We start from the raw sequence: 21,808 nt of genomic DNA, 5'->3' as shown, positions 1-21,808 counted from the left end.
CGAGTGCAAGTAGGTAAGGTACATATGAAAAAATCGAACAAGTTGCCACTCACCGTACCAGACTGTGCGTTGGGTCAGAACCAAACAGACTTTAAAGGTGAACAGAACGGACGGTCCTTCCACTCCTGGCTCGGTAGGAGGTCCAACCGTGGGCGAAGGAGTTACCAGCTTCACGAAAAGGAGAGCGCAGTAAACCGTGGCACGGATCCATTCGAATATTTATTACTGAAGCTGTATCCCATTATCGCTCGGGCAAATCGTGCTCAAGGTACAAAAAGTGCAATTCCCATTTCTAGCAGGTGGAAACGTACAGATGAAGAAGAAAAATTCCTTTCATTTATAACATTTCTAAATGAATATCATTTTAAACAGTTTGCCGTGTTTTTGTTGAAAATGTGTTTAAGGATATTGAACAACGTATTAAATTAGAAAAAATGAAAAGCGAATACAAAATACTCACCTTCCACCTGTTCGTTCCATATGGCAGGATTGTACGACGCAACCGGATACAGGGTGGCGGAGGCAGTGCGTGGAATTTGAATCTTAATTAAGCTTTACCGTAACTACGTGACGATGCCCAGCGCTAGGAGAATGATCCTGGGGCACGTCATGTCCGGCCTGTGCACAAAGATGAACCGTACCAAACAGCTTCCGGCGGATCTGATGGAAACGCCGCTGAATCGATGTTTAAATACATTCGACATCACGTTGCTGGGTGAGTTTTATTACGTACGGCAATTTCACTCCCAACACTGTTCCTAGGATGGAGAAAAAATGATTGTTACTTATCTGCAACAATGTAGTTGCACGCACATTCTCTCTCTCTCTCACACACACACACACACACACACACACACACGCATTTGAACAACATTCACACATGCCATCACACTAGCCATCGAAAAAGGATACAGAACAAACAGGCTGCGTTACGTCAAAGTAAACAGGTGGTAGTTGCGCCGTGTTGTTTACATCCTTTTTTGAACTCGCACTCGGGCTCTTTGAGTGTTGTAATCGTCTGAATACTTGTGTGCATCCTTAATCATAAATCTATACATAATGGTGGAAAATCGGAGGTGTAAATTAACATTCAAAGGGCACAGCCTAAAACATATGGAAGCAAACATTTTCAAGGACGTGTCTGCCGGAGAGTATTTTCAGCATTTTCCTGCGTCGGTATAGCCTTATACCGGAATGGAAGAAATTTGCGCTGGTCTTCAGTTGGTTGTAAGACTTTCCGTGTTTATTTATTCACCACTAATCTATTTTATTTTGGTTTTTAGGTATCGGTCATATGGTGGGCGCTGGAATCTATGTTCTTACCGGTACCGTTGCTCGAGAGATGGCTGGCCCCGCGATTGTCCTTTCGTTTATCCTTGCCGGGTTAGTATCACTGTTGGCGGCTCTTTGCTATGCGGAATTTGGAACCCGTGTCCCCAAGGCAGGATCAGCGTATGTTTACACGTACGTATCGATCGGCGAGTTTTGGGCATTTGTCATCGGCTGGAACATTATCCTGGAGCATATGCTCGGTGCGGCCTCGGTAGCACGCGCCTGGAGCGGTTACGTTGACTCGATGCTGGGCAATATCGTGGCCAACATAACGATGGAGATTACTGGCGAGATGCACGAGCAGCTGCTGGCAAAGTATCCCGACTTCCTCGCATTCTTCGTGTGTATTAGCTATGCTGTAGCACTAGCGGCCGGTGTCAAGGCAACGGCTATGATAAACAGCATACTGACCACGGTTAATGTGGCCGTGATGGCGCTGGTGGTGGTGTTGGGCTTCTGGTACGCCACACCAGACAATTGGTCGCTTCCGGAGCAGGGCTTCATGCCTTACGGCTTTGGCGGGGTGCTCGCTGGTGCAGCAACTTGTTTCTACGCCTTTGTAGGCTTCGATAGCATTGCGACGTCTGGTGAGGAAGCGAAAAATCCGAGTGTTTCTATACCGTTGGCCACCATACTGTCGCTGTGCGTCGTGACGGTCGGGTACGTGCTGGTGAGTGCGGCACTAACGCTCATGATTCCATACAACGAAATTAATCCGGCCGCGGCCCTGCCGGATGCGTTTGGCATGCGTGGCATCACGTGGGCCAAGTACGCGATTTCGACTGGAGCCATCTGCGGTATGACGACGACGTTGCTTGGTTCACTGTTTGCTTTACCCCGTTGCCTCTACGCAATGGCAAGCGACGGATTGCTGTTTTCGTGCTTCGGAAAGGTTAATACGAAAACACAGGTTCCGCTGTTGAATCTCGCCCTGTCCGGTGTTTGTAGTGCACTGTTGGCGTTGCTTTTCGATCTGGAAAAGTTGGTAGAGTTTATGTCGATAGGAACACTGCTCGCCTATACAATCGTGTCGGCTAGCGTGATCGTGCTGCGCTATCGTCCAATATCGGTGGAAGAAACCGTCCATCTTGCGCCCGATACACCCGGCACGGATGAGGAAGACGGTGGTCCGGCTCTACCGGGTAGTGGTAGTGCTACAACCGGCCCACCAGGAGGTGGAATTGATTCGTCCTCCCAGTCGAGCACCATTGACCCTTCATCGCCTACGAGTGAAATGATAGAGATTGCTCTCGCCGGTAGACTGCGGCCGCAGTTCCGTTGGCTAGAGCCTGTACTGGGACGGTGCGAACCTGGCGTGGCGTGTTCCGGTGCGGTGTTAATGTTTTGTGTACTCAGCGTAGCTGTCTGCTTTCAGTTGGAGAACTCCTGGGACGAGCTGTATAACGGCACCTGGTGGGCGTTAGGACTTTACGGGTTTCTTCTATTTTGTCTCGTTGCATGTAAGTAAATTTGTGCATTCTGAATAATTTGAGGTCGAGATTGACCAAACCACCTCTCTTTTTTGCAGGTGTAGTTGTTATATCGGCTCATCATCAAAACACTCGTGGGTTACAGTTCAAGGTACCATTCGTACCGTACATACCGGCGCTAAGCATTTTCTGCAATATCGAGCTGATGGTCCATCTGAGCTTTCTCACATGGCTACGATTCTTCATCTGGCTGTCGATCGGTATGCTTGTGTACTTCCTGTACGGCATTCACAACAGCAAGGAAGGCGAGCTCGGCACGTCCTACTCCATGCTGATGTCAACCAGCGAAGCGATTCGTGGCTGGGGCTCTACTAGCACTGCTCTTGGCGGTGGCACAAAGGTAACTGTAACGAAGATAATCAAAGGAAGAATAAGCCGCAAGACAGCCGGTGACAGACAGGCGATAGTGGACGATGATGATGATGAGGATTCTTAAATAAGAATAGTGGTTTAGGGTGATTTCCTCCTTCCATTTGCGTTCCACGTTTGAAATCCTTTAAAGTTTAGTTCATCGTTGGAGGTTGTTCTCGAAGCCCTATATAGTAACGATGGTCAGCTAAACATGAACAAGCAATGTGTTTGTTAAGATTTGTAATCGTTTCATTCCGAGATACCATTACGAGATGCCGTATATCTTTTATATCTGAAAGTGAACAATTAAAACACGGTCCAAGTGACAGGCAAGTCTGTCACACATAGGGATATCATCAGTGCAAAATACGTAGGTACAAGTTTGTTAACCTTTTTACGAAGCTATCAACCAAAGAATCTATCGCCAAGGTCAGTCCCGAGTTGGGAGCACAACACTGTGTGTACTATAGTACTATTATTACATTTAATTTAACAAAATAATTCTGTACAACGGTCTACCAGGATATATTTATATATGAATTAAGTGGATCGCCAAGATCCATTGCGAAGTGAATGGGCGTTTATAGTTACTATTCTACGAAATGGGTAGACCTATTTCAATGCACAGTATTAGATATTATGCTACTAACGATTGCCTTAGAACAAACAATGTGTCTGCATAAAGTAAGTGTAATGCGCTGTGTTTTTATTTTTCTAAGCCATAGCAAACAAGTGATTTACTAACATTAAAGGTTTTGAGTAACATAAGTATACTATTTTTAATTTTAAGCAGATTTATTTTGCTTCCATTGAAGTAGTGAGAAGCAAGTCCAGAGTTCAATTGTGCAAAGATTGGAACTGTTGCCTAACATAGTTATTCCACGGTTTTGATTAGATTTATATCATACACACTGTTAGCACAAACTACTTAATCTAGTTATACTTCCAACTTTGTTTGCGTTTGAAAAAAAATTACACAATGTACTTCAACCACCGAATTTTGTACACGTTAGCTGCTATGTGTTTGATAAACGGAAAAACAAAACTTAAAAACGGGTAACTTACTCCAATAGTCAATCTTACAATTTCCCCTATTCATCGCTGAGCTGTGTATAAGCATAGAAAAGCACGCATCATAACATGATGGCTTTCAATGGTCGCTTATCATTTTCTGGATTTTGTTTGCAGTAAAATTTAGAGTAAAGGAAATTAACATTTATATTACACTACACACTGGAACACTGGTACACGTGTAGCGAATCATGCCGTAATCGGCAATATGTATATTAAACATGGAACTATAGTAGAAATGAATGCACAGTCAATGAAGAGTACATATTCATATTACCAACCGTATCGATAAGATAAATCACCAACCGTATCGTTAATAAGATATTTATTCGCATCCAGTATTTCCAGTACGCCCAGATACTCGGATTGTAGGACGCACCATGCATAATATCCTATCTACTTCGGACCGTATCGTATGAACAGGAAAACAGTATATCTCCCAAGAACGAGCTGCTATTACAATATACAGTTTGAAAACGAAGCCCTTCTGTATGCTGCAACTGTAAGCTCTCATATGACGCATAAAGTACACTAGATCAATTAGTAGTGGCGAATGTAATGTCTTGTTTCCTATTAGTTTGACCAGATTTTTTAACATGAGAACACAATGATTACAGTGTGCATGAGAGCGAGCATGCATTAGAACTTATAAATTAAACGATAACAATATTGAACAAGCATAAAATAATTCTAATCACACAAAACCACCATAAGAACAATAAAGTATACACACATATGACGAATTTAATTAAACCATTTTGTAAATCTGTTTTTCGCCAATTTTCCAAGGTGAGTATTGTCTTTTATTTGGGACTTGAAAACGGTAATATTTTGTAACATAATGTTTTTTTATGGCTTAAAGAGACTTTGAATTCCAAAGGAATTCTTTCGTCTCTAGTAGCATAATGTAATCACATATTAATTGGATGTTACAGGCATCAACGGACCATTCAAAATAAAAACTACAGTAGAGGTAATAGGACATTCAACTGGGATATTTTATTTAAACACAAAAATAATTTTAAATGGTTTTGTAAAGGAAGCAAAGAAATGATCAAACTGAATATTTTTATTTTTACTTTATACATTTATTTAATTTTGTTAGAACGGCCTCCTGGCCGTATCGACTTATTTTACCACGTAGCCTGATAGTCAGTCCTTTCTAAGGGGGATTGGTCCGGATAGGATTTTGGTCCGGTCCGTTCGTGTGAAGACCGGCTCCGCTACCATCATGCCACCGGGTCGCCCCACTGCTTTATACATTAGTTAGATTTAAAAAAAAATTAGTTATGTGAGAATACAGTAAATACCCATGTTACGCGGTTTCGTGGTACGCGGTTTCAGAGATACGCGGAATTTAATAATTTGACATTTCACGGAGTTTTGTATGCAGAATTAAATTTTCAATTTGCAAATAAGAAGAAATACGTTACATTTAATTTTTATAGATATTTATTTTCATAGCATTTTACTGTCATTCTTCAAATAAACGCATGAATATCAATGTTGAATGGGCTTCTAACGTGGAAATAAATATTCGATCCCTAAATACGACATATAAACGATGCTTTACAGGAAATTCGACATACGCGGATTTCTCTAGAATGCATTATCCGCGTATCTCGGGTATCGACTGTATAGTCGAACAAATGTCATTTTAGTGTTCCGTTCAACTCGAAGAACGCTGTGCACAGAGTCGGTGGCGACCAGGTTGGTGAAATGCAAACTACAAGCAGTCCCCGAGATACGCGGTTGCTCTTATACTTGGATTTGGAGAAAAGCGGTTTTCAGAAATTGGACAGTTGAGTTAGTGTATAGCACAAAATTTAAGCAAAAAGGTGAAAATTGGTCGAAAATATCTTCCTTTGTATTGTACATAAAAGATGTGTTTTTATTTTATTCCAATGTATTATCTCAAAAATATTTTTTTTTCGCCAGATTTGTTGAATAAATTAAGTGCAGAGAAGCAAATCGAGTCGGTGGCAAATGAATTAACGAAATTGCACCAGGATTCGACTTACGCGGAAACTCGAGATACGTCAATTTTTTCCAGATTATAGCGGTTCGCTATAATAGCGTATCTTGGGAATTGTCTGTAACCAAACAAACAAACGTCAGCTGGTAAGTTGTTGCATTTGGAATAATTTTCGCGTTGCGGCTCTATCTAACGAAAAAAATGATTGCCGGTGGTAATGGCGATCCAAATCCTAACTCGTCCTGGCTTGATTCACGTGGTTTATGGCTTGCGTACGTCCTGGGCATTACTATCTTTCACATCGTGCTGCTAGCGATACCGTTCGTGCAAATCCCGTACGCTTGGACGATTACAAACATCTCTCACAATCTGGTAATGGGTTGGTAACTTGTAAAAAGTGCGCGTTATTTAACACACCCATCTGTTTCTGATCGTTCTACAGGCGCACTTGTACTTTCTCCATTCGATCAAAGGCGCACCATGGATGAGCATCGATGCGGGTGAAAATCGTAAATACACCCACTGGGAACAGATCAACTATGGTGAGCAGTTTACGACGACGAGAAAATTCTTGACCGCTGCCCCAATTATCCTGTAAGCTAGCGCCGTAATGCTTTTTTCAAATTTGTTTCTTTATGATTAATGTTGACGTTTTCTTGTAGGTTCCTTCTGACGTGTCTTTACACGCGCAACGATAACGATCATTTTATCGTCAACTTCATCTCGCTTGTAGTAGTTCTAGTGCCAAAGCTTCCCCAATTCCATGGGGTACGCTTGTTTGGCATTAACAAATACTGAAATGGTAGGTATCGGAAGGCAACCAAGGCTAATCAGTACAGGAATGTGCATGTATGTTGAAACCTACCCAACCAAGTCCTGGATATGTACACGTGTAATCATCTTAAAAATGTAACGATTGGACTTTAAAACGCTTGTTTATTCTCATTGTGAATAGAACACTATAGAGTTTGAATGTAAGTACGAGGTTTACTCTTTAAAATAACTGACAGGTAAATAATGATGTTAACAGAATCTTTGTTTTTATTCGCAAGATCAACATTGATCACCAAGTAGATGTGATGTGTATTGTGTATATTGCAATAAAATTGGTCATTTTTTGACGTACGAAGATGTAGTTAATTTACTAATAATTTCATAATTATCAATGACAGGCTTATATAGGATAATGTCTATTTATCTATCTAAACTAACGAAATCGGATACTAACGAATTTTAATGTTTTAGCGACATGAAGTATCGTAAGCGTCCATGTTGCGTTGCTTTATGAAAAGCGTATTTTGCAACATTATGTTCCTAGAATGCGCAAACAAAGGGAAAGTGTCTTAGTGTAGTTTGTTGTTCAAATACGTTCGCTCTTCCAATGTTGCTAGTATGCATACAACTTCTAAACTCGCTCTCCTCCTCTCTTCCGAACCATACTCTCTTTGTAATACTTTGTCGTTATCTCTCCCTTTCTCTTTGTCTGCCACATACGCAAATCTTACATATGGTCAAATTAGAAGCAAAACCATTTCGTATTAGGTCAGTTTCTGAAACAAAAACCGTCTGTAAATTCTCGCCAATCGGATGCGCCAAGGACGAGCCTCTGCTATTAATTGGAGCACTATATTCGTGGGGTGAAAATGTATCTTCAACATTACTGCACTATACATAGCAGTTTCATACAAACACTTTCACGAAGGTAGACAATTTTCCGTCGATTTTCCTCTCCAAAAAGTTTTGTAATGACATTGACCAGAGCAACGTCGTGCGTCGCAGTTCGTTGACCCCGTTAGCTTCAGCTGCTCGTCGATGCATGGTCGATGGTGGCGGAGGTAAAATGTAGCAACGGGATGTAAAATAAGGGCATTGTGCTGTGCCTCGTCACTAACCCTATACCTCCCGCCCCGTCACAATGGTGGGTGGTGCGCACGCACACAAGCCCACGTGCTGATAGTGGGCGAATGTATGGGCGAGCAGGAATAAAAGGCATCATAGGAGAAGCCTCGCACGCAAAACTCTACTCGGACTTGAATGCGGTTAAACACAGGGGATTGTTCGGGTGGTGTTTGCCACTGGTTGGTTGTTGTGGTAGGCAACGATCGACCAACCGCAAGACCAATCGGTCTGCAAGGAGCACTATCTTTAGGGAGAAAGTGATGGTGCAACCGCGGGGACGGAGTTTATCTTTCATCCGTGCCATGCCGAACCAGACAGGCAAGAGGATACAAGAGGTGTTTGACGCGACAGTTTCAGTAGAAAAATAAAAGTGCGTAACGCCATGATCTTACCTTTGAGTGCTAGGGTTTGTTGAAACCCGTACGCATGGAAAGCAAACCACATTGAGGCGCGGAATTTTGTACGGCTTGTTGTAACAGAAACTCGTTACAAGATGGCGGAAATTGGGCATGTTTCGTGATGTAGGCCTAATTTCTGGCTAAATTGTGATAATAATGTCTTTTTTTTGGTATCAAATCAATAATTAATATTTTAAATATCTTTACAGTTTCTACAAACGGCAATTGTTGTTGGCAGTGTTATTTTGCTGACGTGCCTAACGTACATCTTTATTAGTCGCTCTGCCACTTTGCTTTCGCAACTGCATCAAAATGTCGTCCATCTAACTGTTACCTTTTAACCAACCATCTGTTCATACGACATCTGCTCGGGAAGGACGGGATGATTATTTGCTTCGTTACATTGCACGTGCCGTGTCGTCATTTGATTATAGTATTTTCCGCCAAGTTGCCACCATCGGATACATTTCTATCCGCTCTGATGCAACACTGCTACGTACGTAGCTGCGGCTCTCGCATCCTTTTTGTCATCGCTAGCAAAGAGCATACCGCAACCAGGAGAGCAATGGGTTGCTTGGCCCATCGAATTCACGATGGCACGCTCAGTCGTTCGGTACCATTGGCGCACGTCAAAGCGGTGTTCGGCAGTAGACAACGCGGGTACACTGTTGTACTGGCAGTGCTAGTGTACTGCTCCACTAAGTGTGAATGTAAGCACCGAAACCGAATTCTATGTAAAGGTTCGCTATTGTACTTGTTTGGGAAGCAAGGTGTTTGCGACTTACTTCTACTGCAGGATTCTACTGCAGACGTTCTTGGAAACCTTGACTCGCAGATGGAGGCGCATGGTGTCTGTGCTTGCGTGTGTGCCTGCGAGTGTGTGTATGTGCGTGTATGATGCGGATCCTACGCTCACACAGTCATCTATAATGTACGCTTAGTGTCGAGTGTAAAGGAATTCTCCTTATCCTTCCCGAAAATTAGATGTCCTTTGGGAATTGGGTGATACTGAGGAAGCCCCTCGATGACTTGTCCTTGCTACAGGACTAATCAAAAGTGTCGAAATTGAATCGAATATATGTGTGTGTATGTGTGTGTTGGTTCCACAGTCCCAAGGATTGACTTTTCAGCTAGTGCAAATAGAGAATGGAAGTAGCATTTCTCCTTACTTACTCCAGACACGACAAAAGCCGTGTACATTTATTAGTGACCGAATTTGTAGTTATGAAATGATGTCTGGCAAGAAAAAAGTTTCTTCCGTTCCAACCTCCTTTCTGTCGATGGTGATTTTTTCTTGCTTCAGTCTACGCTTCTCAGTTTGTTCGGCTCTCGGATAGGTCGAGTTTTCCCTTCACTTAGCATCGAGTTTTCTCTTTGACCGTTAGAGGATTTTCATGAGGAACTCTCTGCTCTATTCTCTCCCTTTCTCTCTCTATCTCTCTCTCTTAATCTTTCTCTCCCTCTCTCTATCTTTCTCTTTATCTTTCTCTTCCTCTCTCTTTTCGATCTAATGGCAAGCAACATAGATGCGCTACTAGGCAAGGATAAAGATTCTATTTTCCGTGCAACGGTGGCCATATGATGTGAAATATTTTTTTTAATTTCTCGATGAGAAAGCAGTGGCATTTATAGCAGTGGAAAAGTGTGTGCGTTCAGTTTAAAGAAGTTCAGCTAAATGAACAAAGTGTGAGCGATAGGTACAATGTGAACGAAATTCATGTGGATTAATTGTTGATTCCTGCACTATAGACTTTACGTGAAAAGAAAGCAGTTTCGTTTTGAGCTACGTTGGCTCTACCACAGTACAATCACTACCATTATCGGTCAAATTATCGGTGACAAAACCGTCGTTCCGAGACCGTTTTGAAAACAGTATTGATTTCATTGTTTGGCAGTATCATGAGCAGCCATTGGGATGTACCCCAACACGAACAAGCTCATTTAGGTTTAAACATTGGCCTATAAACAGTGCCAACATCAGTGAATCCACGGTTGGTGCAGAATGCTTAATAAAAGATTCGAATGCAAACATGCATGAATCGAACGACGATGAAAGGATGAAGAATCTCTCCAGGGCACAATTTTTGCATTTCGTGCGATTGTGCATGCACACACTTGAGAAGCATACGAGCCTATTTGCTTCGTGACATTGAATGTATAATTAAAATCAGTATCATATCGATTTTTCTCGTTGGCCACCGTTATTGCAATTTTCGCACAATAGATTGCACATATTCCATCGCTTCTTGCGCTAATCAAACAAGTACATAAAAATGCACTAATATGTTAATCAGGCAGCAAAACTAGCAAGTGTTTTAACGGTTTAATTGAAATAATTTGTATGGCTTCAATCTGCAATAGTTTTTTTTTACTATTATTGACTAACCTTATTCCAAAGTCGTGAGGCTAATGGCATCGTTGAGCATTAACCTCAAGATCGTTAACCTTATTGATGATCATGCTATGCTGATACTGTTCACCCGTATGCCCTTTACCAATGTTGATGGAGGCTCCTGGTCCGTTTCAAAATTGTGAAAGGAACACTCGTTGCAGTACACTTTCCATTCCTCCGTTTCGGTGGGTAATTCTTTTGCAAAGTAGGATTAAACAATGTCGAAACTACCAATTGAAAACATGTTAAATAGAGATATCCTTGGCGATTTGGAGAAAATTTTGAATATTTTTCTCCTCCCAGCAACGAACAAGCCCCAATAAAAAAATCGAGTTACGAGAGAGTGCGTAACAAAGAAATGCATCCAACAAGAGCGAGAGATGGACGTCGCTCTCGCACGCTCTTTCTCTACCTTCATTTTGCTTGACAGTTGTGTGACTTTTCTTGGTCGAAAATTTACCAGCCGTCAAAGTGTTTGGTTGCAGTCAATAAAAGTGTTGGTTCTTCGTACGGAAAAATAGCGCCCGTGCCTTCACTAACCCTTCTTTCTGCACTGTTGCAGGTGTTGTTAAACCTGGCGTTGCTGGAAAGATTAAGCCCAACAGCATCAGCGCTAGAGGAGCAGCGCCCCGTGGCGGGTCGTGTGGCTGCGGCAAAACGGTCGGAACAGGCAGAAGTGGTGGAAAAGTGAAGGCAAAACTACCCCGCCGCACCAGTAGCGGCAGTACCAGCAGCAGAGCATTAGCGAATTCAGCTGATCGCAACCAATCGGTACGTTGCAAAGGGTGAGATGGCTAGCGCTTGCAGGAAAGGGATCGTGCAAAACGGAAGTATAATGGGCATCAATGACGAAAGTGGCACACCGAGCTAAAACGCTTCGCTTTTCTGGGTTTTCTGTTAAAAGTGACAAAGTGAAAAAGTTTGGCATAATATGAGGAAAAAAACGTAACAGTGCTGTGCTGTGGTGGTTGTGTGTCGCTGAAACAGGAGAACAACGTCGAGAGAGAGAGAGAGAGAGAGAGAGCGAAAGAAAAGAGAGAGTGGCAAAGAATAGTTGACGGTGCGCCGCGCGGTGGCAGCTGTATCGAAATGTGCGTATGGTTTGTACATAGATTGTGTGTTCTTGTGTGTACGTGTGTGCGCACGGAAGGTGACTGTCGCCATGCAAGTATTTGCTGTAATGCAATGCTGAGCGTTTTTGAGTGAAGGGTAAAGTGCGTAGACGAGAGCGAAACAACAGCTACGCGTGCGAGCGAGAAGCAAGGCAGCGCGTGTGTATTCCGTTGTGTGCGTGTCAATGCTCTGTGGGCCAGGGTTTGCCTGTGTGTGGATAAAAAACCGAATCAACGATTCGTTGTCGTCAGCCGTCATCTTGGCAGCAGCTAGCATTTTTGACAGTACAACATTCGGCGCGGTATTTCGTGGTGAACATTTCTACGGAAGTTTACTTTTCTCGTTGTTCCAGTGGATAATTATCGACTCATCGAAATAGTACATAAAAGTTGAAATTATGCTTCAGGTTGGTGTATAAGATACACGACAAAAGTGTTGTTTGGGTCTCACTAAACCAAGTCAAAATCATGATGTTTTGTGTAGGTTAAATAGATTTCTCTCCAAAAAATCATTTGTTACGGTATTGTTCTAGCAGCATCATTCGAACTACATCTCGAATTAGATTCCAATCGCCTGGAAGGATGCCTGCTATGTTAAGAATACCACAGCATCATGCACACTGTGTGGGAATGTGTACTTTTACTTAAAGATAATAGGCTTTGGTTGAAATTTGCTTAAATCGGTTCTCCTGTGCATCACCACAACCATCCGTGCTAGTGAAAAAGTGCGTGTATTATGCGAGTGAAGTGTCACCGTGGAAGGGAAAAAAAGACACATCATCATCATCAGACCTCAACCATTGCCAGCCTAGCGAAGCAAGCGAAAATGCTGAGGGAAACAAATGTGACCAAAGAAATTTCGATCTTGTTGTTGGAAGCTCTCTTACTTGCTGGATTGATTTTTCACCCACATCAACAAAAATTAAACAGCCCTTCGTGAAAATAGCGTAAGGGCAATCGTGCTTATGTATCAGACTATGCTATAGCCAGGTGTGAAAAGTGTACGTGCTGGTTTGCATTTGTGTTTTTTTTTCACCTACATCGAAAATGTGTGCGTACAATCGATCCTGTATTTAGCTTCAGTTGCCCCAACAAAACACAGCCTATATATGTGATACAACATACTGAAGGAAGCACCACAATTTTAAGGGTTATTGTTTGAGGGGTTGGATCAAAGTTCAGGAATGCTTCAGTTCATGGCTAGTCAGACAAAATGAATATTTTGAATGTTACAAGCCATTCTTTACTAAAGAAAAGTTATGTATTCTTTTTTCATTTGCATGGTTCATGCTGATCGATTGATGCAACGCCTGGCTGGATTTATCACCTAAACACTCGGACACCACGCACGTACACGTGGACCAATGTTTTTGGGCGGAAATTCCTTCGAATGCTGAAACGACACTAATTTGCCATCATCCGGAACTGCTTCAACGTATGTTTTACTTAAGATCCGATGGAACATTCCATTATTATACAACTATTGAATATTTTAGGATCGCAGTGTACATCTAAACCAGACCGGCAAGGTAGCAAGTAACACAGCCATAATAACTTTGAATGCTGCAAAACCACCTTCTTACCAATGTGTGGCGTTCAGCGTCCGGCAGATGACCAATAGCACCGGAGGTGGCATGTGTAGCGTTGCGCATTGAAGGGAGCGACAGATGTAACGCCATTAACTACCAATTTGGTGCTGCAGGAGACGAAAACAAACGTACGGGTGCAGGAGCGCGTAGCAGACCGTTGGATGCTGTAAGCCGGGCCGGGTGGACGGTATATGTCGGAGGAGGCCGGCGGAGGCGTAGGATCGGAAGGAAACGCTAGAAGGTCCTATAAATACAGTTGTACTCTCACGCACAAGACAAAATAGGCCAGCAAATTTAAAATTACGATCGACGCCGCACCAGGTTCCATTCCGGTACGACACAATCGGCAGTGATACGCTCTGTGTTCCGTAGCGTTTACAATCAAGCGGTTGCAAACGCCGAAGTGGGCAACGGTAGCGGTAGGAAAACAGTAGTGGTACCGTTAAGGGCTGCTACTTGTACACAGGGGCCATCCCTGTCACTTTTCTTGTTTTCCCGGTTCCAAAGCGGCATAGAAAATAAACTTTAATCTGACTCTCGGTTGGTTCGGTGGCACCTCGGAAATGTCCGACACTGGTAGTGGACACGACGGAGGCGCCCAAAAGGACTATTCACAGAAGATGGACGGCGGAGGTGTGCTGGGCGGGGGAGGCAGCGGTGACTTCGATTCTGGCCAGCAAAGCCAGCAGACGGAGCAAGAACTTGCCACGAAGATGCTGCAGATCCAGTCGAAGCGCTTCTACCTGGACGTGAAGCAGAATCGGCGTGGTCGGTTCATTAAGGTGGCGGAAATCGGTGCCGATGGACGGCGCAGCCAGATCTTTCTGGCACTGTCGACTGCCGCCGAATTCCGAGACCATCTGTCGACCTTCAGCGATTACTACGCATCGCTCGGCCCGCCAAACCCGGACAACGTGCCCGAGGACGGAAAGCTGAAGTCGGAGATGATGATAAAGGACAACAGACGGTACTACCTGGATCTGAAGGAGAATGTACGGGGACGGTTTCTACGCGTGTCGCAGACGATTACGCGGGGCGGTCCACGCTCTCAGATCGCCATTCCGGCCCAGGGCATGATCGAGTTCCGCGACGCCCTAACCGACTTGCTCGAGGAGTTTGGCACCAACGATGGTGGCTACAAGGGTGAGCTGCCCGAGGGGCGCCATATGCGGGTCGACAACAAAAATTTCTACTTCGACATCGGACAGAATAGCCGGGGAATATACATGCGGGTGTCGGAGGTTAAAAGCAACTTCCGCACCGCAATTACGGTGCCGGAAAAGTGCTGGTCACGGTTCCGCGACATCCTCACCGATTACTGTGACAAAATGAAGAAAACGTCCGAGTCAACTACTTCTTCAATCACTGCCGATAATACTTTACAAAAGCAAACATCAAATAATATGTAAAATTTTCGAGTTATAAAAATAAACAACAATGAACAAGCAAAGGTAAGCAAAGGAATAGTAACAAAAAATACCCAACTGCTAAGCAAACAGACAGCAAAAGAATACACAACACAAAAAAAATAGATACAAAAACAAACCTGGTCGAAAAGATAGAGAACAGATGGAAAGAGTAATATAAAAACAAAAAAAAAAAAACGAATAATAATAAAGATTATAATAATGATAAATCGTAGATCAAATAGCGATGAAAGCAGGTCATGGGAAAAAGGATTAAAAATCGAACACAAGAGAAGCATAATACACACTGATGTGCAGCGCTGACAGGAAAATGATAAATAGCAGATAAATAATAAAAAAGAAGAAAAAAATACAGTTGGGAATATTTAGTGACAGGTGAAGCAAATTCAGTTAAAATCTAGGACAAACGAATTGGTTGGTTTGTAGTTTGAAGCTAAATTGAAAATGGTGGTGGTTGGAGGTAGTTTGTGGAAACGTTAAACGGCAGCAACATTTAATAGCAAAATGCATATTAAAAGAAAGTAAGAAGTATAATTCATGTAGTGGAAATGATGAATGTGACGCAAGGAACAGAAGGGGCGCACACACTCACGAAGGAGATATCCATTCAGACGGAGTTGGTAATGTGAATTAGGTGGAGAAAATAAGCTACACATTTCCTCTCTAATCATCCTTTCCCCCACCTCCTCCCTACCCTTCCTATTATGTATCGTTTTATTATTCTTAGGCCTTTGTGTTGTAAGATTGTTTAATTTTGCGTCTGTTACTTTATTTAGTTTTTTTTTAATTTACTTATTTCTCATGTTATTAATGCAACGGGATAGAGAAACTATAGACTAGGAAGAAGTATGAACACCCGCCTTTCTACGCGCGAATACACGTGATACATGCGTTAGAGTAATGACCACACACCGTGATCGTCTCATCGCCTTTAAAATCTTTTAACAATTCCCTGTGTTTGTAGGCTAGATTTGGATCCCGTCTTCTATCTAGCCTAGTCGAGAAGACCTCATCAAAAGTCTTTAGCCGTGAGTCTTGAGACTGTTCTCTGTAAAAACAACTAAACGTTTATGATCGATAATTAGTGTTTGAAAGTAACCCATTTAAAAAAAAACCTGCGGTCAAAGCTACACTGAAAAACATGCAGGTGAAAACAAGAACAATGATAAGCATCATGCAAGGAAGGCAAAGATAAGCAAGCACCCTGATCACAAAACCCGACAATGGGAAAGAACAGGAAGGATTAATGGGCAAGCAACTGCGGAAAATATCCTGCAAAATTAACGAGACTAATCAGAATGGTCAGATCAAATCTGAATATATATGGATACGTTGACAGCGAGTGGAAAGAAAACTATTCAAAAGGTTAAAATAAATTGTTGTGTACTGCTAGTTTACGTTGTATTTGTTTGTCCGTTATTGCAGCATTCGTGCTGCGAGACGAAAAATATGAAGATACCACAGCGTAAAAGAATATAGCAGAAACCAATACATGAAGGTAATTGCTGTACAGTGTACGGTCGCGTACTGTGTAATCTTGTATAGGCTTCATTGAATTGTTGTTGCTTCATCCAGGAAAATATTTCACAGGACGTAGATACGAAGAATAACGGACAACACAATCCTTCAGTTTCCCTCATTTGATCATTATTGGCAAAACGGCTTTCCGATACGGAAAGCTTATTTAGAGCATTCAAGAGTAATTTGCAAGACTATGAGTAAACAACTTTATTTTTCTACTGTATACTTCCGTTGCCAACGCTAATATTTATCAAGAGCTCACTAAGTTTTTGGATCTATTTTGATTTTTTACACAAAACCTCTTTATTGTATTAATTAAGTGACCAAAATTGTGTAGGTCCCTTGGTGTGGTAATGAGTAGCGCATCCGAATTTGACCATCAGATGGATAGTATAACGATTACAGCTGTGGCTCCAAGCAAGTAAAAAGAAAACCTATATGGAAAACGCAAATTATAACGAAGTCAATATATATTACTGTTAAATGTTACAAAAAGAAAATGCAAAAGAGAGAAAAAAACATCAACAAGCACAAAACAAAATGCGTAAAACAGAAAGAGAGAAAGAGAAAGAGAAATAGAGAAAAAAAGAGAGAGAGAAAGTAGCTGAAGGATGCAAAAGCAAATTCATTTTATTTAGAAGCATTGCATAAGCATAGCAACTGAAGAGAAAAATGAAGGAGGTAATTATAAAAAATAGAACACTAACACAAGATAACGCATTGCAAACAGAGAAATGAAAAGACAAACAAAACAACTAATGGATATTAGTTAAATTTTATTACCTTTCATTTGTTCCACATTTTTCTTTATCTGAAAATGATTCGAAATGTGAAAAGGATGTTTTCCGTGCATTAGCTCCTACGATTTGCTTGACCTAAGGTATGCTACGGTGCACGCACAATGTATTGTGCAAAAGTTTGATGACTTCTGTTAAAAACACGACAATTTTTGTGCTGAAAAAAATGAATGCAATCTTTTCAATAATATGTACTTGTGTGTACAGAGAAAGGAAAGAAGTACAAATTATCGTTAAAATAAGTGTTGTGCATTTGTTTCATTACGTTAAACGGCTGAGTCTCGGTCCAGAAAAGACAGAACGTTCGTCTAGGTTGAGTTATAGTTTACTGCGTTTTATAACTCATTGCTTCTGATCTGATCATCGTGCACACGTGTTGTTTTAAGCGTTACAAAAATATGTAACCACCCAAACAAGATGCGGTGTATTTACGCCATACAAATCGGGACTAATAACGGCTACAACCAAACAATGCAATACGAGATGCATCTCTGTGCGGTAGTGAACGAGAGCAAAAACAAAACAAACAAAAAACGGATCGAAAGAAGCTAACAATTAAGAACGGTAACTACAACCGACTATCTATTATGAAATATTGTGAAATTTTAAATTCTGTTGTTTCCTTTCAAGTCTATTATAGCGAATAAACAAGAAAAAGAACAAATAAAAGTATCGTTAGGATGTAGACAGCAGGGCGGACACAGAACACAGGCAAAAAAGACAAAAATTGTACGTAAGGGTTGCAACAAATATTTGTCAAACGTTTGAAATTATGCGCGCTGCAGCGGGAAATCAACAAATGTGTGCAATCTGTGCGAATCGGTACCGAAAACCAATGAACAGTATAAAAGAGAGAGAAACCCGAACGGAGGAAATAAAATAAGCGACGAAAAAAAAAGAAAAGAACAAAAAAAGAAATAAATCTAATGTTAAGATGTACTACCATAGGTAACGATTTAATGCATTAAATGCGCAAAGTGAAGAAAACAAAACAAAAAAAACCCTCGAAACCATGAGAAAAATATCGTCAATCGAACGAAGATGCTAAGGAACAAAATACGCAAAAATTCGCAACAAATACATTGTGTTATGTCATTTTTACGCGAGCCTTTAAGCACTACAAACATTCACGAGGAAGCGAGACAAAAAGGACACTCCCCGACACTCCCACACAAAAAAAGGAAAAAATCATTTATCAGCAATAGTTTGTTTGTTGAAGAAAAACGAAAATGCAGTAATACTTATCACATGCCTCCACGAAAAACAAAAAAATAGAACCGTTTTTCTCGAATTTATACGACACTACCTTATCGCATAATGCGATTTTTAAGCGATCACAATAAAATGTAGCACGTTCGATGTGCGTGAAGTTGTAAAGCAAAGCATCCTAATGATGGAAGAAAACATAACTAAACCACAAATGAAAAAACAAGCACACATGACCTGACACCTAGCACTCATGTACAACTTTTCGATGGAGCTCAGTCTGTTTGTGTGTGCGTGTGTGTAGGGCAACCAGTTAAATAACGCTAAGGATGTGTTCTTTATTACGTTTGTTACAAATGCCCTCCTATCTTATGGCTACGCTGCTACTGAACAGTAATGGAACAGCATATGCTAATACACATGCCAAGATGGTTCGATCCACCGTTGCGAAGGGTGGTGATGTTTTTATAGAGTATTAAAATTTCTCAAAAAAAAAAATAATTTATTTACAAAACCGGAACACCATTGCGGTTCCAAAACGACTTCGAAATGTGATCAACCAATACAGAAACGGAAGTAAATCTCAAATGTTTTATTTTTTTCAAACCCAAAGGAACCGAAGAAATGGCAACGTACATCAACTACGCGCAACTACGTTTCCTGTTATCGGTTCTATTCCCCGTGCATCGCGCAGAACAAGCCAATCCGGATGATTCCGTTTCAATTTTTTCTTTTCATCCCGTTGTTTGACAGCGTGAGACAGAGTGAGAGTTTCCCAGAAACTCTGAATCCTACACAGTAGCTTTAATTAATGAGAGAAATGGTTATATTATTAGAAAAGCTTGGTCATAGACACAGTGAGAACAAATGCAGACAGCGAACACACAAAACGTGATCAATCCTCGTGCCAGGGGTGGCACAAACACTAGACCATAGCGCGTATGGTGGCGCAATGTAGAGATAGCGAGGAACAAGCTGCAAACATTCGGAGATCAAATCTCCTCCCGAAATCACACGGGTTAACCGAAAGGTATCAGAGAGATGATACCGTTCAAAAAATGGAAAAAAGATTATAATAACAATCCAGCGAACACTGTGCAACTGCACGATGGCAAATCGATGTATTGTGTCCGTCGCATATCGGTGGCAAAATCGGTGAGAATCAGAAACGGCAATGCTGTAGTTTATACGATACGTAAACCTAGAACGACCAAAACCCTTCAAAAGCAAAAACAACATGCAATGCAAAACGGTGGCAAAAAAGAAAGAAATGAAAAAAAACACAAAAACGTTGGTAGAAACAAGACAAGTAGAACGTTAAATAAAGGTAACTGTAACACACAGCTAAAGAGAAATGCAAAAGTTTGAAAGTAATGCCAGAGAAAACAAAAAAAAACACACACACAAAGCGATTAAATTACACGAATGAAACAGATGAGAAAACTATAACCCACAAGCGAAAAAGAACAGTAAACATGAAAACAATTTCCATGTAGAACGATTTTGTCTCGCAAAACCTGTAGAATGAAAATGTATGACAACAATATAAACTGGTTTTTGGCACACGTGTGCGAATCGGAGATGGGAAAGATGTGCAATTTTTCGAAAGAAAAAAAACACACATACACAAATACAAATGCTACACCACCTGCACACAGTTCTTTATTCAAGTGGGATTTATGGGTTTGAGGAGTGATTCGCTTTTGTTCTGTGCTAATTTTCAAACATCAACTTTATTTGCTTAAAACGCTGTATAATATGATAAGTTTTTAGTTCGTTGGGGTTTGTGTAAGTTTAGGAAAAAATATATTTTGAAAACATGTTTAAATCTTCCTATTTCATCCCAGCGTTACACACAGAACACCCTCTCAATCGTATAGAAGGCAATAGAACTTTAATGTACGCGAATGCAGAACGAAAGATCGTTACATATACTTAATGGTAATAATAGCGCTGACGAACAGACAGACACAACATCCAAACCGATGAAATGCAGCATAAGAAAAGCGACAAATCGTATAATAAATCCACAGTAAGATCAGAATCGGCGGAGAGAATTAATTAATATAAACTGTATGTGAGGAAAGCTGAGCGAAAGAAAAAAAAAAGGTCAGAACAAAGAGTAACAAATATATAACAAAAAGCAAACAAACGAACAATTATGAAACAACACAAACAAACCAACAAAACTAAACCATACAAAACAATTTAAATGACAAAATGAAAAGAAAGTATATTTTTAAACGATGTAGAAATGACGGGTTTTGCCTTTTCCGTTGCGTATTTTACTGAAAAAGCCGATCATTAATATTAAACTATTCGTTGAAAAGTAAAGGAGCGAGTGAACAACATAACAATAGTACTAAGCTCTTCACGAACATCGGTGATAGAGATTTAATAGCAGTTGGTAATAGAGAAATTGCATGTGGCTAAAGAACGGCAAGCTTTTTATAGTAATGCATTGTTTTGTAGCTACCTTACTCTCAAAATTTAACTTGTTTTTCTATATCAATGACACTGATAGCGATGTAAACAGTTTTGTATTAACTAGTTTAACTCTATAAAGTTAAATTAGCTTTTTAATATTTTGTTTTCATTTTATTTAGATGGCATTATAGCCTTGCAAGTACTAAGCATTGTGTTGTGTGCATGTTACATAAGAGATCATCGGAAACGTTCGAAAAGAGTTCAAGTAAAACAAAGGAATGAAATAACATATTTTTCTAGCATTGAACAACTCAAAGCAAATGAACCACCATAGCAAACACAAAAAGCTAAACGAAACGCATGTAACTTTATACCGCGTGTAAACAGTGGTCAAACCGAAAAGGTGTAGAAAAAATCGAAGAACAGGAAACAGAACTAGGAAACAGGAGTGTGTGTAAAAAATGATAAAAAAAAACAAAACATGGATAAAGAAAACATTACACCGACTGGGAAACGGCATAAAACATAATAATAATAAGTTAAAGAACACGCCCGCAAAGGATACCAACAACAAGCAAAGATGACAAACCGAGGCAAGGGAAAGCAAGGAAAACTGAAAACAAATACAGTGAAATCAGCACGAATAAAATCTGTGAAAAGTACGATAGAAAGGCAGGACAAGGCAAACGGATAAGAGCAAAACTGCACGAGAGTGGTACTGGATAACGGAATAAACGAGTCGACAGCTTAAAGGTGTTTCGATTATTTGATTCAGGTGTTACAATGTTAGTAGGAAATATACTAATAAATGTGATTACAAA

At 40.9% G+C, this 21,808-nt stretch overlaps 3 protein-coding genes across 7 annotated transcripts; all 3 read left to right on the top strand.

Annotated features, from left to right (window-relative positions):
* The first annotated feature begins 573 nt into the window (after positions 1-573).
* LOC128310472 (cationic amino acid transporter 4) lies at positions 574-4,975 on the top strand. The gene is made up of 4 exons (XM_053047119.1): positions 574-715; positions 1,284-2,459; positions 2,505-2,792; positions 2,861-4,975. Exons 1-4 carry the CDS (start codon positions 574-576, stop codon positions 3,256-3,258), a joined length of 2,004 nt encoding a protein of 667 aa, XP_052903079.1. The 3' UTR covers positions 3,259-4,975.
* A 1,384-nt stretch (positions 4,976-6,359) lies between these two features.
* On the top strand, positions 6,360-7,305 carry LOC128297935 (ORM1-like protein). The gene is made up of 3 exons (XM_053033652.1): positions 6,360-6,591; positions 6,662-6,813; positions 6,882-7,305. The coding sequence occupies exons 1-3, from the start codon at positions 6,421-6,423 to the stop codon at positions 7,015-7,017; spliced, it is 459 nt and encodes a 152-aa protein (XP_052889612.1). The 5' UTR covers positions 6,360-6,420; the 3' UTR covers positions 7,018-7,305.
* A 1,831-nt stretch (positions 7,306-9,136) lies between these two features.
* LOC128298571 (transcriptional activator protein Pur-alpha) lies at positions 9,137-21,525 on the top strand. Of its 5 annotated transcripts, XM_053034339.1 has the most exons (3): positions 9,137-9,226; positions 11,471-11,679; positions 13,525-21,525. In XM_053034339.1, the coding sequence occupies exon 3, from the start codon at positions 14,173-14,175 to the stop codon at positions 15,016-15,018; it is 846 nt and encodes a 281-aa protein (XP_052890299.1). In that variant the 5' UTR covers positions 9,137-9,226; positions 11,471-11,679; positions 13,525-14,172; the 3' UTR covers positions 15,019-21,525. The 5 variants fall into 5 exon arrangements, with proteins under 5 accessions (XP_052890299.1, XP_052890300.1, XP_052890302.1 ...); XM_053034340.1 differs by lacking the exon at positions 9,137-9,226 and having other exon boundaries at positions 11,434-11,679; XM_053034342.1 differs by lacking the exons at positions 9,137-9,226; positions 11,471-11,679 and adding an exon at positions 11,693-11,999.
* Positions 21,526-21,808: the final 283 nt, after the last annotated feature.

This window comes from Anopheles moucheti, chromosome 2, assembly GCF_943734755.1.
Source record: "Anopheles moucheti chromosome 2, idAnoMoucSN_F20_07, whole genome shotgun sequence".
Taxonomy (NCBI): Eukaryota; Metazoa; Arthropoda; class Insecta; order Diptera; family Culicidae; genus Anopheles; species Anopheles moucheti.
Note: the sequence above shows the minus strand (reverse complement) of the source record. Positions and strands in the feature narration are given on the sequence as shown.